The sequence below is a fragment of the Onychostruthus taczanowskii genome, unplaced genomic scaffold, assembly GCF_017590055.1.
Source record: "Onychostruthus taczanowskii isolate IOZ18803 unplaced genomic scaffold, ASM1759005v1 scaffold74, whole genome shotgun sequence".
Classification (NCBI taxonomy): domain Eukaryota; kingdom Metazoa; phylum Chordata; class Aves; order Passeriformes; family Passeridae; genus Onychostruthus; species Onychostruthus taczanowskii.
In genome coordinates this window covers 3,574,868-3,592,317 of record NW_024505229.1, presented here as the reverse complement: position 1 = coordinate 3,592,317, position 17,450 = coordinate 3,574,868, and the positions used below count along the sequence as shown (strand labels likewise).

Below are 17,450 nucleotides of genomic sequence, written 5' to 3'. Positions count from 1 at the left end.
CATTCAGGGTGTTCCAGTGGCTCCTGCCCAAAGGCTGCTCTCAATGAGCAGCACTCACGTTTTGCCAAAATGCATCTCTCTGAAGTCTGGTAGAACTGGAGGAATTTTCTTGGTGTCCAGGACTCCCTGTTCTCCACAGAACCCTTCTCCTTCCTGATCTCTTGAGACATCCCCCAGAGCTGCAGTATTTCACTCTAGAAGCTGCAGCACCGGTGATTTCAGCAGCTGGTGGAGACCACCCACATCTGCCCACTTTTAACCATTTCCTCTGCTGGGTGGCACTTGCAGCATGCTCCAGGTGACAGGGTAGTACTCTAAGCAGGCAGCTTTTGGCTAAATTACATGTTGTAATGTTACTGATGTTATTGATACTATTTATGCCCACTCAGGAAAAAAACCTGCTTGGTCATCAGGGAGCAATGCTAAGAAGCAGTAACAAACAATGGGATGTTGAATTCTCCTGGGAAATTTGGAGTCTTTATGCCCCTCCAACTGGTACAAGAAATCTGTGTCCACCAAGGACTGACATTGTATTAAATCTGCTTAGAGCTGTTGTACTCTGTGCTTCAGGGGCCTCATGGCACAGACAGGGCAAGGTGGTGTCCGTGGTGTCTGTGGCCCTGCAGTGGTCTGAGCTGGTCACACCACTTCAGGAGATGCCTCTCTCTGAGCTGAGCTGCCCAGTGCTAGTGGAGCTGAATTCGGAGACAGGTCCCTGAGTTACCTCCTAATAAAGCCAACACCTCTTGTTGTTCTCAGGGAACCCCAGATGTCTGAGCTGGAGACATGGCTGAGAGCCCAGACTCATCCCACCTCTGGAGAAGAGGGTTTTCTCCTTTGGGAGCATGGAACAGGGAGCTGGGTGTCTGCAGACAGTCCCTGGCTGAGGGTTTGCTGATCTGGATCAGGAGCCTTTAATGGCCACCTGCAAACCCACACTTACCTTTGGCCCCATTGAGAGATGTGGATGCTCTTCCCTTTGGAGTTCTCTGAGTGTGGAGGAGACTGAAACACCTCATTAGAGACCATGTGAGTGTCTCTCCAGGCACCTGGGAATCCGTAACATCTCAAAGTTGCTCTGCCAGAGGTCTTGGGTGCCTCAGCTGGAAGCTGTGCAGGTGGCAGTATGGACTGGGGCAACCCTTTGGGATTTCTTAGTGCCACATTTGGCTCTGGTGACACCGACCTGGCCCCAGCTGAGCTGCTGCAGTCTCTGTGCTGGGCCTGAAGCTCAGGGACAGTGTGACCCCAACAACCATTCCCTCCTGAGCTCAGCTTCTCTGGCAGTATTGCAAACAGAGAGAAGGACAGGAGTTGTTGAAATAGTCAGGAAAGTTGCTGAGGGTGTTTTCTGATCTATCTCTTGTCTTTTGGGATAATTAAAGCTGATCAATATCAAAACATTAATTCTTCAGGGCTAAGCCATGCAGTGAAAGCAGAACCGAGTACGATGAAAGGCACCTTCATTTTGGTTTGGTTTTATTTGGGATAGAATCCTGGGATGTGCTGAACACTGTTTTGAGAGTCTCTACTCTGATTTTATTCATGAACAACGGAATTTGTTAATTCCTCCTCTCTTGGGACCTGTAGCCCTAACAAGCAGGAGGGAAACTTAGATGGGAATTTACACAAAATCTGCTCATGAAACATGAGAGAAGTTGCCTTTCTCTGATCCTGATCCTCTTCAGTATTTGTTTGCCTTCCATTCCAGAATCTGATCTTTTTTGTCTCCATTGGATAATTTCCAGCTGATGTCTCTTCCTAGTCTGCTTCTTTCTCGTGGAAGAGCAGCGTTTGGAGCTCTTCCTACCAGTCTCTTTGGGCAAACCACCTTGCCCAGGCTGGAGATGGCTGAGTCCAAGAGTTTGTCTTGAAGTAGATTGTTGTTCCCACAGTGTGAATCTGGTTGGGAATATCTCTGATTGGCTGAGGAACAATCTCCCCTTTGCTGGACTTTGCCAGGGTGATTTTATTCTCAGGTAGGAGAAATCCCTGCTGCTTCCTGGGCAGTGTGACTGAGCCTGACTGCTGACCTGCTGTAAATTTCTGCTGAGGAGACAGCAGGGAAAAGGGAACCTTCCCCATCTTCTCCCACAGAACTGCACCTGCATCCCCAGTTTTTCCCAGCTGGAGGAGGGTTTGTCCCTCTGTGGAGTGGATGTGAAGAAAATTGCCTTCCTTGAGCAGCTGGACCAAGTGAACATCCTTCTGTCTCAGAAAAAGTGTCTTTGATTTAATAATTATAAAGCAAAATAGATCATTATGATTACATGGACACTGACCTGGTATTTTTACCAACCTGCCTCTCTTCCCATACCTCCAGTCCAGGTCCCAGTTCCCAAAGGAGAAGCCCCTCCCTGGTGCAGGATCCATCAGTTCTCAGCTCAATCATCTCAGGAGCATGAAAAAAAAACTGAGAAAAAATCACATCCTGGATCCAACCCAAGGGTTTCTGGGGCTCCATAATTTCTAGTTTACTTAGTCTTTCCAGTTTTGTGTCTCCTTGTTGCAAGTTTAATAGCAGTTCATTGGTGCCAGGTTTTGATAGAGGCTCAAACTGCTGAAAAGTCTTATGAGGAAGTGATGTTTTATTGCAGTGTAGAAATAAAAGTGGAATGAAGTTTACCCAGCCTTAGACACAGAATGCTTAAGGTCCAACCCCAGACTGTTGTCTTTCATTCCTGCATACCAAGAGAGGCAGAGGTGTCTCCAGAGGGCAGGGCTTCCTTTCCTAGGAAAAATGTCCAAGACACAAAGGCAAGGTGGTTTTGAGAAGCACTGATTTCTTTCCACTGACTCCACAGGTGCTTGAATGAGTGATGCAGGCTGACTGTAATTTTATGCCAGTGAGGGCAGTGGAGACCAGAGTCCTTCATGCTGCCTTTTGTGTGAAATTCCCAGTGGAATTGTGTATATTATTCCCTGCTCTGTGCTGTGTGGAGGGGAGCCCTTCGATTCATAAGGATAAATGTTTTATCTCACTGTAAGTGCTGTGGGTGGTGACCACATGTCCTTTCCAGACCTGTACATTCTGTACATGTCTTTGGCACAGTCAAAGCAACTCTCTCCATCCCATGCCTGGAAGTGCTACTGTCTTGTGGTGAAATTTAACGTGTCAAATGTAACGGGTTCATTTAAAGAAATTACTAAAAATCACTGTTCTGTTGGTCTATGGCATTGTCTGAAGATGAGCAGCCCCTCTACAGAGTCACTCCTGGTATGACATGTAGCAAAAATGTATATAAATAAATGTGGTTCAATGAGGGGCTGATTTCCTGACCTCCAGGTGAAACTCCCCATCAGTCCCAGGGAGCATCATGAGCCAGGCACAGCCACGACCTCAGTGGCCTGGGAAAGCCCTCACACTTTTGGATTCCATCCACTGCTAATGAAGCCTTTGTCATTTGTATCCTGTCATTGCTGACAGTAAAACCAAACAGGAGTTTGGTTTTGACTCTCCTCAGTCCTGGATTTTGCAAATTAATGCAGCCACCACTGCCATGAGCTGAGATCCCTGTGCAGCGTCTGCAGGATTCAGCTGAAAGGGTGCTGAGAGGAGACAGGAACCTTCAGTTACATTAATTTCTATAACTGGAAGCACAAACAAGCTTTGCAGTTCAGACCCCCCTGAAAGTTTGGACCCTTTTCTAATTTTATGTGGTTAAAACATCACAGATGGTACTGAATAAGAACAGGCCAAAAAGAGCAGGACCTTCATGGTTCTAAACAAGTGGGAGAGCCTCCAGATGTTTGTATTTCTCTCGAGGTTCCAGTCCTGCCACAAGCCAGAGGAATTCATATCCTTCCTTTTGAGTTGCAGGCACATTCTTTACCTCTAACAGGGACAATGACAGTGGTCAGCTTTTATAAGAGCTTGGAGACAGCCAGTGTGAACATCCCCTGGGAGCAGGATGTCTCAGAGCTATTATTAGCATTTCATAAACTGCCTATTTGTCCATCTCATCACTCCACACAGGCCTTTTCCTGAGGGATCTGCTTCAGCTTCCCAAGACCATCAACTGCGCTCACATTTCTGCTTCCACCACCTCTCACGTCAAAGAATTCCATGCTGTGGGAGAATCACCTGCCTGTGTTACCTTGTCTTCATGACCTGGTTGATGGTTTCACTCCTGTCCACTCACTCCTTTATTTGGGGAACAGTGAACTGGATCTCTGTTCATTAAACTTCCACTTTGGGCATGATCAGACATCCACCACCTCAACCCAGCTTTCATTTTCTGTCTCCTTTGCTTGTGGATAGACTGGATGTAGAATTTATTACCCTTAGTGCTCTTCACTCTGTCTTTTCCATCTTTTACCATCTCTTTTTTTGAGACAGAGAAATCCACTAGAGGTGCACTGTGTGGTCGCAATGTGATAATATTTTATCATTGATTCCTTCCCAATAACACCCAGTGCTGTCATAGCTGTCTTGGCAGAGCACTCACCCAGTTCCGTATTTCTCTTTGACACAGGATCTGTGGTGACGAGATTGATGCTGGCACCATGACCATCCAGAAGGCCATCCAGCTCCTGTGCTCCTCTGATGACAAGTACCAGGCCATGGGGGCTTACTACCTGCAGCACACCTGCTTCCAGGATGAGTCTGCCAAGCAAGAGGTGAGCAGACTCCTCCAGTGCCACACCAGGGCTGATGGCACAAGAGAGGCATGGGGCTGGTTCTCCTTAGTGCCAAGGATCCATAGGTTCCCTTGGTTTTCATGAGGGTGCTTTATACCTCTTTAGTCAGGCTCAGGTATTAATTAAGTACATATTTCAGCTATTGATGACCATTTTCTCACAGCAGCAGTTGGTCAGGATTTAACACCTGGAATAGTTTCTGGGTTGCAGGGAGACTGTTCCTGTTGCCACCACAAGCTGCTGTGGCACAGGGTGATGGGGTTTGACAGTGTGGAAGCTGCCATCCAATGTCCTCTCCTGGGGGCAACTGCACCCAGTTCCACATCAATCTTGACTCCAGTTCCACATCAATCTTGAACCCAGTTCTACATCAGTCTTTCACTACCTCGGAGCTGCAGAGTCAGAGCCAGACAAAGCTGCTTTAAATCCCACTGTGAACTTTGCTGGGCATTGGTCAGTGACCCTGCAGCCCTTTGCCAGCCTTTTTCACAGTCCTTTTCCAGATATTTCAGCCACCTGAGCCAATGGGCTTGTTAGTGGTCATGTACAAAGATAATTTTGCACATCCATAATGCTGGCTGCCCCATCCTGGAAGTGTCCAAGGCAGGTTGGGCAGTGCTTAGAGCACCCTGGGATAGTGGAAGGTGTCCCTATGGCAGGGAGTGGGACAGGATGAGGTTTAAGGTCCTTTTCACCCAAACCCCTCCATGATTCTGTGGTACCTGATGACAGAGAAGCCCTTCTTATAGCACAGGTTATTTTTCTGATGCTCTTACTCCTCAATTCCTTTGCCAACATGCAGCAAAGGAGGCAGACTGAAGGACGGATTTGCTGTGGCAAGGATGTCACCAAAGTTTATCCCCACCCTGGATTTACTGACATATCAACTCTTTAGAAGTGGCTTTCCCTGTCCTGGCACAACAGTGGAGCTGGAAGCGCTGGCCCGGTGTGGGGCTGTGCCCCTGTGCCCTGGCTGTGCCTGGATGAGTGCAGGTGCCCAGCCCACGTTCAGGTGGCCGATTGTGGGGTGGCCACACCCTTTGTTACCGTTGCAAACCCTCTCTGAGCACTGGGCCGTGCCATCCTTCCCAGGAAGATGTGCCAGAGCAGGTCGGTGACTCATCCCAGCACACGCTTGTTTTCCTTCCCTCCCAAAAGGTGCTCGTTCATTGTCCATTGTCAGCAGCCCTCAGCCGAGGGGTGTTTGTGGCGGGACGGGCTCCGGGCGGGATCACGGCCGCTGCAGAGCACATCCCGCAGTGGGAACGCTCAGCGTTTGGAGAGCTCAGCTGCCTTCAAAGCTCCGTGTGCTGTGGGTGGTGTCCTGCAGAGCTGGGCTCCCTCCGCTGCCTGCGACTGACCGCGAGGGTGGTGACACTGGCCATGACCATCCCTCTGAGCTCAGCCTGTGATCTCAGGATGCAGATAAATGACCACAGGATGTTATTAGATGGCTATAAATGGCTTCTGCACATAGGTAAGGCAGCATTTCCACAGGTGCAGACTGTGGAGGTGGGTGAAAGTTTGCAGGAGCACATTCCATCAGCAAAGGACTCTGTCCATGGCCATTACTCACAGACAGCCACTCCTACAGTTTAAGCTTTTGACTCCAGCCTCCAGTCCAGGAGCTCTGTGCTCATGACCCGCAGCCTGAACCAGACTTGGCATCTCTGGCCCTCGTTCCCTGGCAGCTCTGCTTCTTCAGCTCCCCCAGGATGGGCTGTCTGACCCCTGGCACTGCTGGGGCAGTTCTGGGTGTCCTGTGCTGTGTGCTGATGGCCTGTGTCTGTTCTGGTGCCGTGCTCACGTCCCCTGTCTGTCCCATGTCTCTCCTGGTGCTCCATGCTCATGTCCCATGTCTGTCCCGTGTCTCTCTTGGTGCTCCATGCTCATGTCCCGTGTCTGTCCCATGTCCCTCCTGTCCAGGTCTATCGGCTGGGAGGCATTGCCAAGCTCGTGGAGCTGCTCCGCAGCCAGAACCAGAACGTGCAGCGGGCGGCAGCCGGAGCCCTCCGGAACCTGGTGTTCAAGAACCCCACCAACAAGATCGAAACCCGGCGGCAGAACGGGATCAGAGAGTGTGTGAGCCTCCTCCGCAGGACAGGGAACACTGAAATTCAGAAACAGCTCACAGGTACCCCGTCTGCTCAGCCATGAGGTTCCCTTGTCTGGGGTCTGCAGCCCTGGTGCTGCCCTATCACAGAGAGGGGGTCTTCTGCTTCTCTTGCACCAAAGGCTGACCTAAATCAGAAAGCAGAGGAGGTCCTGACCCTTCCATGTTCCATAAGGATTCCACACTTCCTCAGTGCCTGTTGGGGAAGCACCTGCCCCAGGTCCCCTCCCAGTTATGGTCACCCTGCCATTCCCACTCCTCCCTGCACCCTGGCCCCTGTGCTGTTCCCAGGGATGGCCAAGGGAGCTGCCAACCCCAGTAGGGTTGACTGGGTTCTCTCCTTGATGCCTCACCTTTGCCTGAGGAGTTGATGGGAATTTTATGGTGCAGGTCACCCTCAGCTGTGTCCCAGGTTTTATGTGCAAGCCTTTCAAAGATCCCTGGAGAGATGCAGTCCCCTGCAACTTAATAGCAATAAACAGCAATTTTGGGAGGAGGAAGGATGCTTAAATGCCCACCTCCATGTGGACCTATCCTGCCTGTCTCCCATAGGGGTGGACAGGGACCAAGACTTCAGGCAGCCTCTACACCCTCAGCTCAGAGTGGTGAAGGGAAGAAGGATTTTGGTGCTGGAATCACCCCGAGCTAAACAAAGTTCCTAATGCACATGACTTTGTGCTTGAGCTTGTGTCCCATGTCCTTCCTAGGACTGCTCTGGAACCTCTCCTCCACTGATGAACTAAAAGAAGAGTTGATACAGGAGGCTCTGCCTGTGCTGACAGACTGTGTTATCATCCCATTCTCGGGCTGGTCTGATGGCAGCTGCAACAGGACACGAGAAATTATCGACCCAGAAGTGTTCTTCAATGCCACAGGGTGTTTGAGGTGAGTCACCAGGCAGGGACTGACTGTAGCTTGTGTCTGTGGGCAAAAGCTGAAGCCGTCTAAATCCTCTTACAATGAGCTGAATTCATGCTCATTACATTGCGTTAATGAAAAATTCTCCTTGAGAAAGTTTTTTTGACTAAGAGAAAGTGCAGAAAAAAATTACATATAAAATGCTTTTCTAGTAGCTTTTTATTTTAATAATTTTGTTCTTACTAAGTCTCTTCTCAAAAAAATTGGAAGTTGTTTTGTGCACTAATGAAACCCCTCTGTGATAACTCAGACCAGGAAACTGGAGAGATTTTGCATTTAGAGATTTGAGGCTTCCAGAGAAAACAAACTGATTTAGGGTTTAGGTGACAAAAGGACAGAATTCTCTATGTGGGGAAAACAAGCATTTTCCCACTTCTTTTGGTAACTGTTTTAGTACAGAACAGTCCCATTGTCCAGGGCTTTTCCTGGCTCATTTCTTCTGGAGACTCAGCTACAGAACAGGAGGTGCAGACTGAGCCCAGAGTAGTTTATTTTGTTCACGGGAAGCCAGAGTCCTTTTGTAGAGGATCTTCGCCCTGACTTGCTGTTTCTCCTACCTTCCTCCTCCACTTGGGTATGAGCTCCTTGTCTCAATGGGAACAAGTGGGGCAAAAAACCTGCCCTGCATAATGAGGTGCTTTCATCAAGGGAAGCTCTCCCCGAGGGAGGCAGCGCCGGCCGCGCCCTTCCCAGACATGCAGCTCACAGGAGCTGGAGCTGCTTATGAAACGAGAGGCTGATCATGGCAGGGCCTTTGGAGACCTGATACCATCAGCTTCTGTGGCTGGGAACCATGTCTGGGAGATAGGGAGTGCTGCTCCCTCCTTGCCTGTCCTGGAAGGCAGCTCCACAAGCAGCTGCAGCTTGGGATGTGTGGGGTACGGTGGGTATGAGCTGCTCTGCTTTAAGGCCATCCCAGCCTACCAACTCCATAAAATATCCCATTAAAATGAGGGAAAGACAATGGCAACAGCTTGTAAAATCCCTGTGGAGTTTAACTGGAGGTAGGCTCTACCTCCTGAAACTGATCCCAGCCTGTGGCAGCAGTGCCCAACATCTCAAGGAAGACTGGCAGCCGCAGGTCAGCAAGGGAGCTCCAGAGGCCTGAGGGAGCAGGACTGGGGAGCAGGGAGAGTGAGGGAAGTTGGGAGTTGGATCCAGAGCCCCTGCTCCAAGGGCTGAGCCAGGACTACTCTGAGTCACTGCCCTGGCACATCAGAACACAGGGATGAGAACAGCCCTGGGTTTGCCCTGGGCCCGAGCCATTGCTGCTCAAGCATTTCTGGATTGCAGATGAATCCATGTTAATGAGGAGGCTGCAAATCATAGTGAACATCAGATGGAGTTCTGGAATGCCTGCAGTGAATATCTCACAACCACTGCCAGCCTCTCTTTGTTTTTCATTTGCAAGCTATAAGGCTAAAATAGGAAAAAAAAACAAAACAAAAAAAAAAAAAACCAAAAAAAACCAAAAAAAACCAAAAAAAACCAAAAAAAACCAAAAAAAACCAAAAAAAACCAAAAAAAACCAAAAAAAACCAAAAAAAACCAAAAAAAACCAAAAAAAACCAAAAAAAACCAAAAAAAACCAAAAAAAAACAAAAAAAAAAAAACCAGAGCAAAATAAAAAAAAAAAAAAAAAAAAAAAACAAAACCACAAAAAACCAGAGCAAAACAACAAAACCCATATAAAAACTCCCCTCTCCTGACAGTTGCCAGTGTCCAGGAACCCGTTTTGACCATTGCTGCTGTCCAGCATTTCCAGCCCATTTCCCACACAGACGTTGCTGCTGACCCTGGGTAGGTCTGTGCTTACAACCCTGTAAGATCACAACAAGCCCAGATAGTCTTTAGCCAGTCTTCCCTTTGGAAACTCCACTCAGGAAACAGTGTCTGTGTAGTGGCACATGCAGAGCCTCTGAGGCAACCTCCTGCTGGTGACTGTCCCTAGGAGGATGTCTTCTATGCAGAGCTCCTTGCAGGACATGTTCCAGGTGAAACGAGTCCTAAAGAGCAACAAGAGAGCTGTGCACTGGTGCAGTCCTACCAAAGGCCTCCAGAACAGGAGCAGCTCTTCAGCCTTGCTGAACCTGCCAAAAAATCCCAAATTCAGTGACAACCATAGCCAGAACAGAGCCCAACTCACCCTCTCTCCTCTTTGTCCCCTGCTGTGCTCCTCGATGGCTTCCTCAGGAACCTGAGCTCTGCAGACATGGGGCGCCAGACCATGAGGAACTACCCTGGCCTGATCGACTCTGTCATGACTTACACCCAGAACTGCGTGGCCTCCAGCCGCCCCGATGACAAGGTACCAGCTGCTGCCCTGGGCTGTCCAGCCCCACAGTTAACAAGTGCAACCCTGGGAATGCCTCAAAATCCCTTTCCAACAAACACAAGCGGTGGCTGGACCCTCTGGCCGCTCTTGTCCTTCCAAGCCCCAGTGGGATCTGTTGGAGGGTTGTAAGTCCTTGGGCCTCTGGGCCTGAAGTAGAGCTGGGCTTTAAAATTCTCTTTTAACAAACACAGAGGAACAGTAAAATACTTTGGCTCCTGAGTCCCCAGAATACTTCCCTTCCCTTCCCTTCCCTTCCCTTCCCTTGCCTTCCCCTTCCCCTTCCCCTTCCCCTTCCCACATCCTAATCTCCATCTGTTGCTCTTTACCTCCCACATCTTGCCATCCAGCAGGACTCAAGGGTATAATCCCCAGCAGGGCACCATGTTCAGCAGGAAGCCAGGAGTTGGCATGTTTCTTCCAGTCCCCTGACTGTGCCTGATGGCTGTGTGTGAACAGCACTTGCCTTGGACAAAAAAGTGTTTGTAGACAGCTTTCGGATGTAACCCTCAAAGTTACCAAAGTTATTTTGAATTCTCTCTAGATTGAGCAAGCCCTCTTTTGGGGATGGCTTTTGCAGGAAGCCCCTTTCCAGCAGCACACATAAAACACAGCTCTTTGGAAATGTAACCACAGGTTCTGGTGTTGGTTATGGGTACCCAGCCAAAATTCTCCCTTGCTCTTCCCATTGGGTACTGCGGCATCCAGGGAAAGGAGGCTTAAAGCCTGTTCTTGGTAAAAAGTGTCACCTGACCTGTAGCTGTGACTCAGAGAGAGTCCTTGGAAGTTACCCCTGGTGAGAAGGGCACTTCAAGATTCGGAATTTCATTGTTTGATCCAACCATTCTCACACTCTCTTTTCCTGTTTGCCAACTTGTTTGTGGCAGGTGAGACCTCTCAAGGTTTTCTGGGTTAGCAGCTCACTGAGATCCTTCCTTCACATCTATTCCAGCTCCTTCCCTCCCATCCCTTGGTCCCTGAACAAGGCTAAAGAGCATCTGTGGTGCTAAAAAGCTGATTATGGCCCAGTCTATGTCCTCTCTGGTGCTGCTCCATAGTTTTCTGCCTAATATGATGTTTGCATTTGTCTTCTGGGGGTGATGCAGTCTGTGGAGAATTGCATCTGCATCCTGCACAACCTCTCCTACCGCCTGGATGCTGAAGTTCCCAACAAATACACCCAGCTCAACCACATGGCCCGGAGTGTTTACATGGACAAAACTCTCACAGGCTGCTTCAACAGCAGGAGTGGGAAAATGGAGGTAGGATGTGCTGCAGAGGGATTGGGAATGTGATGTTCAGCCCCGGGCAGGGGCTGCAAAGGAAGAGCAGGATGTCAACTCTCTGTTTCTCATGTCTTTGCAGAATGATGAATACGGGGTTCCTCTTCCCGAGGAGGATTTCAAACCCAAAGGCCCCAGCTGGCTCTACCACTCAGATGCCATCCGTACTTACCTGTCCCTGATGGATCAGAGCAAGAAGGATGCCACCCTGGAAGCTTGTGCTGGAGCTCTGCAGAACCTCACTGCGAGCCGAGGGCTGGTAAGAGCTTCCCTCCCCTCAACATGTGTGCACCCAAATGTGTCAGCACTCCCATGGAATCAGAGAGTTAGTAAGGTTGGGAAGACCTCTAAGGTCACTGGTCATCATCACTTCTCAGCCATAAAAAAGGAAAATGTCCTCCTTAAACCTCAGGGCACCACAGCCATTCTCTCCATAGTGTTTGATCCAGTGGGACACTAACTCCAAACTCAGGGTCTCAAGGGGAGCTACAGCCAGCATCCCAAGGATCTATCCCAGACCCATACCCTGGGTTTCCAAGTTTCCCCAGTCTGTTGGTCACACTGCCAGCAGCTGCTGGTATTGGCACCCTCCCCCAGGGCAGCAGTGAGGGTGAGCCCAGATGTGCACCTGTAGCCAGATGTGATGAGAGATGGGAGAAGGGCTGAGCCACCGCCCGTGCGTGTGCTCCAAGGGGAGGTGGCTCTAATGACAGGGTGGGTTGTGCTGTGGATTGTGGCTTGTCCACACCTCAGAGCTACCTGTAAATAGCTGTGACAGATGTCCTGACCTGTGGGCACGGCAGCGTGGCGGTGCCAGGGGCTGGGTGATGCTGTGGCACCGTGAGGGACGCGTCACAACCGCGGCTCCGCGGGCCCACGTCACTGCCCTGGGCACGTCCTCGCAGGCTGCCTCCCCTGGGACAGCCCTTGACTTGTCTGTTTGTGCCCAATTCCATCAATCCCAATTTAAATAAGATGGATGGGGAGATAAAGAGATAATGATTCCATAGGTAGAAGAGGCGTGTCACATGTGGGGAGTGTCCCACCCAGAGACACAGGTGACTCACTTTGGAGCCTTCCCTGCTGGGATGGCATTAACCTGCCAGCTCTGATCTCCTTTTGTCACAATGATATCCATGCTAAATAATTGGGAACCTTGACTTTTGGCAATTTAACTAAGCAGTGCCATGAACCAGAAGGTGGAGAGAGGCTGTCACGTATGGGTAGAGCTGGTCAGGGAAATGGGGCTGGATTTCTGTGCTCCAGGGAGAAGAAAATTTCAGCAATCAACAACATTGCACAAGGGACAAACAACCAAACCCAGCTCTGACAGTGCTGGAGCAACTTAATTCAGCCTCCTGGCATGGAATGGCTGAAATTTGTCTGGATGTGCAGAAGTGGCTCCTCCCCGCTAGGGTCTCATTCCAGCTCAGAGCTGGAGCTGGAGTTGCTGAGTTTGCTGTCATTTGATGGAAAGTGAATCTGGGGATGAGCTTATGGAGCTTGCTGTGATCCTTTAGCTCATAGAGGATATTGTGGCATGGCAGGGAGCTGTGAAGGGCCAGGGCAGAGAGCTGCCAGGGGGTTGTGGAGGGTGAGGGCAACGTGGACATGAAAGCAAAGCTTCTCCAGCTTTTGGAATGTCTGTTGAGTGATCAACTGCTCCACTGGGGCTCCAGAGAACAGCTCCAGCTGCATCACAGCACGTGGGAGGCTGACTTTTCAAATGTCACAGAATAATGGAACCATTAAGCTTGGAAAAGCCCTCTAATATCACTAAGTCCAGCACCCATGTTCACCACTAACCCATGTCCCCTAGTGCCCCATCGAAGTACTTTTTGAACATTCCCAGGGGTGGTGACTCCACCACTGCCCTGGACAGCTGTGCCACTGTTTGGCAACTGCTTTGGTGAAGAATTTTCCCCAGTATCCAATCCCAACCTCCCCTGGGGTAGCTTGAGATAATTTCCCCTTGTCCTGTCCCTTGTTCTGTGGGAGCAGAACCCAGTCCCCTGCTGGCTGCAGCCTCCTGTCAGGGAGTTGAGGAGAGCCAGAAGGTCCTCCCAGAGCCTCCTTTTCTCTAGGCTCCCATAACTGTGGGGAAGAGAGGTAAAACTGACAAAGTGGGATTATGGCAGCAGGAGCAAGGATTGTACAGTGCTCATTTTATGGTACAGTCACATTCCTCCAGGCCTGACCATCATCCCAGCTGTTTCTCCCAGCACTATAAGTCATGGACACCTCTGTTGTCCCTCAGATGTCCAATGCCATGAGCCAGTTGATTGGGCTGAAGGAGAAGGGGCTGCCCCGCATCGCTCGGCTGCTCCAGTCCAACAGCTCCGATGTCGTCCGCTCCGGGGCCTCTCTGCTGAGCAACATGTCCAGGCATCCTGTGCTCCACAAAACCATGGGTAAGTCCCTCCCCCATGCTGGATCCCAGCTTTCAGCTCTGTGGGGTCTGCCCAGCTTGCTTTGTAAGAGAGACTTAGCCATGCTCCAGAACTGGGCAGAGCAGTGTCATTTCCTCTGGCCCCAAGGACAGTCACCAGTGCTGTGTGACAGTGCTGTGCTTTATGGACAGTGACAAACCTGCAGGACCATGAGGGTGATAGTGTTTTGGGAACTGAGTTGGACCCCAGTGTCTGTGGCCAACAACACTGCCCTTCCAAAGGCCTGGAGCCCTTGTTTTGTCTTGGGAAAATCCACTGATGATGATGATGCCATTGCTGTCCACACTTCCAGTGTCTCCCTACGGAGATAACTGTGCTTGCTGTTAATACAAATAGCATCATTCACTTGTGTCAGATTGTGTTTAATTGTTTATTGGAACATTCCTCCACCTCTTTAGCTCACCAGGTGCTCCCAGATGTGTCCCGTCTCCTGTCGTTCCAGTCTGGAAACACCAGCAGCTATGGGGAGATCATGACATCAGCTTGTTACACTCTGAGGAACCTCATCATGTCCAACCCCCACCTGGGAAAATCTTACCTGTCCAGCAACTTGCTAAATAATGTAGTGAGCCTGTGCCGGAATGGGTGAGTGTGGGGCACAAGGCAGGGGCAGGGACAGAGCCAGACTGACCAAAGAGCCTTCCCAGCACCCTTTGGAGCCAGACTAGAGCATTATTCCTTCCTAATAAAGGAACTGGGTGTGTTGGTGGGCAGAAATCCTCAGCACTGGTTTCTTGGAAACAGGCAGGAGCCATCCAGGGTGGGATTTGCAAAGGGGCCTCTGAAAACTTTCTGGCTGAATTTTAGGAAATTCTAAAAAGAACTGAAGCACCAACATCTTAAAGTCTTTTAAAAATAGTAGTTACAGAGCTTACGAAAAAAAGTGACTTTTTACACAAGCAGATAGTGACAGGAAAAGCAGGGATGGTTTCAAACTAAAAGAGAAGACATTTATACTGGATATTAGGAATAAATTCTTCCCCATGACAGTGGGGAGGCCCTGGAACTCCCCACTGTTGGGAGTTGGTTGTCCAGGCAAACTGTGGCTCCTCCATCCCTGGAGGTGTCCAAGGCCAGGTTGGATGGGGCTTGGACCAACCTGGGCTAGTGGAAGGTGTCCCTGCCATGTCTGGGGGTGGGACTGGATGATCTTTAAGGTCCCTTCCAATTCAAACCATTCTGGGGTTCTCTGATCTATGAAAAATTCCAGCCCTCACAACAGGGGATGTCAGTGACTTCCTGGCTCCTGGGCTTCCCTCAAACCTTGTCATGAAGGTCAGTCTGAGCTTCAACACTGCAGGTATACAAGGATTGTGCTTAAGTTTTATGTACAAATCTGTTCATCTTTTAGTTGAATCATCTTCCTCAAGATGCAGCTCTGGGGCAACATAGGCAGGAATTATTTTAAGTACCTCCCTGGTGTACTCCTGTATTTTACACCAGCTGAGCAATCTCATTATATTTTACCTCTTTCTATTTTAGGACTTGGTTTGGGTTTTGATGGTAGGGATTCTGCCCTATTTGTTATCCATATTCCCTGCAGCACAAGCCTGTCAAGCCTTGCCAAGTTCTGTGTTCATTTCTGGCCAAACTGGTGCTAAACTGCCATTGTCTTTGACCATGTTCTCTCCTTCCTAGGCTTTCATCTCTCCTGCCATCTGTCTTTGTTTTAAAATGCTTTAGACAAGTAACCCATTGTTTTCTGTTGTGAAAATCCATTTGCATGCCTTCATCATCCTTTGATAAAGTTATTCCAATCCACCTCTCGTTCCATGGCAGAGACGCTCTCTGTCATTACACGGGGCCTCCTTGTTTAGTTTGGGCCTGGGCCAAGGAGCATTGCTCTATTTGCTGCTTTTACTTGCTTCCACTCTCCAACGAGCCCAATTACCATGAAACCCAGCCCTCTCCTAAGCCCTCATTGTTTTGAATGGTATTTACTCGTGCTGAAGTCCTGCTGTGGCTCCCTCAGACCAGTGCTCAGTAATTTGCTGCTCCAGCACAGCCTTGCACAACCTGGGCTGGGAACACTTTAATTGCCTTGGCTGTTGGGGATGAGCTTTCTTGGAGGTGACTCACTGAACTGTGAGGAGTTACCAAACTCTGGAGATGTCTCCAGGCCTGCCTGGATCACAAAGTCCTCCTGAGAAACTCCCCAGTTCTTACAATGTCCAAAACTTGAGTTGTTCCTTTGCCTCCATTATTCATTTTTGTCCCCAAAGATTTTTATGCTGTTGACTTCTTAGGGAAAAAGAAAAAGAGAAAAATTTCCACCCAGGACTAATCTTACTTGCCCAAGCTGTATTATTTCAGGCTGTTCCAGTAGAGCAGATGTTGGAGGGACTTTTAACTCTTGCTGGGTCCCAAGGTGTAATTTTCCCAGTGTCACATGTTGCCTGTGAAGATAAACAACAAAAATTAGGGTGGGATTTGTCCAGTCCTACATCAGGAAGAGCCTCTCCCTCCCCAATGGAAATCAATAAATCTCCACCTCTCCTGGGGGCTGGCTGAAGCTCCCAGGTCCCCACTGAAGTTCTGAATGTGGTGAGTCCCACATCATCAACCTCCTCCTTCCCAGCACTGCAGGCAGTAGAGAGAGGGGGGACAGGGACTCAGGGGTGCCCCAGTCACCAGGGAGAACCCAGGGACACCTTGCACCCTGTCAGGATTTTGCCATTTTCTCTGTTAATCTGCCTCAGGTGCCTGTGGACATTCCCTGACCCCCAGGCTGGGGTTGGTGTCTGGGTGCTCCCTCCCTCTGTCTCCTCTGCCACCCACAGATCCTGCCCTGTGTTTCTGAGCTGGACTCTCACTGCATTACCAGCTGTAAACCAGGAGCTCCACCTGCTCAAACAGCTTCAGAGTCATAGCTTAGAAAGACACTCCAGGTTCCAGACCAGTGAGTTAGGCATCTTGCCCTTTCCCATGTTCTCCTCCCTTCCCATGTTTCTTTCTCCTCATGTTTCTCATAGCTGGGTTCTGACAGAAAGGCAGAAAGGGTTCAGCAGTTTATCTGATGGATGTGGTTTCTTCTTCTTCCTGGAACGTCCCAATTAAGTAATTGTCTGTGTTTCCTGCAGATGCTCTCCTCTATGACATGGAGTTCATGGTCAAATGGGGTTCCTTCACTCTTCATTATTTTTAATTCAAGTTGCCAAAATATTGAATATTTCCTTTAGTTTCTGGTGGTGTTTCTGAAAATCAAGCCACTGGACATGATGGGGTGTTTGGTTTCCTTTTCATTTTTCTTCTCCAGCTGTCTGAAAAACATTTCTCTGCTCATTTTCAAGCAACATTATTTCACTAATTGAATTTAAATTCTCCTCATTAATTCTACTGGCTGCACTCAAAGCTTTTCCCAAAATCTCTCCTTGTGCTTTAGAGTGTCACATTTGCAGTTTATCCCTTTACCATGGATTTATTTATGTTTCTCTTTGTTCCTTCACTTTTCACACTTTTGCTATTGCAGTTTTATTTTTGCAGTTCAGTTGCACCACAGCATTTCCCCAAAATTAATCTTTTGAGAAACTCAGATCTTCCCTTGATTATTCCCTGTGCCTGAGAGTTCTTCTCATCCACACATCCAAGTTCCCATTTCTGCCAAAGATTGCACCTTGATATCAATTTCATAATCTCTTACATCCTGAAGAAATCCTTGTTCTGGGAGTTCCTTGGCATTCTCAGTGACGCACCTTAAGTTCTTTGTAGATTTG

The 17,450-nt window shown here is 49.2% G+C and overlaps 1 protein-coding gene across 1 annotated transcript in view; it reads left to right on the top strand.

Annotated features, from left to right (window-relative positions):
- The window catches only part of PKP1 (plakophilin 1), a 44,580-nt gene that overhangs the window by 22,762 nt on the left and 4,368 nt on the right, over nt 1–17,450 (top strand). Inside the window, exons 4-11 of the mRNA XM_041422708.1 lie at nt 4,476–4,620; nt 6,568–6,775; nt 7,462–7,639; nt 9,866–9,980; nt 11,111–11,266; nt 11,370–11,546; nt 13,545–13,698; nt 14,136–14,322. Coding sequence (XP_041278642.1) covers nt 4,476–4,620; nt 6,568–6,775; nt 7,462–7,639; nt 9,866–9,980; nt 11,111–11,266; nt 11,370–11,546; nt 13,545–13,698; nt 14,136–14,322 — 1,320 coding nt within the window. The remainder of the gene's footprint in view (nt 1–4,475; nt 4,621–6,567; nt 6,776–7,461; nt 7,640–9,865; nt 9,981–11,110; nt 11,267–11,369; nt 11,547–13,544; nt 13,699–14,135; nt 14,323–17,450) is intronic.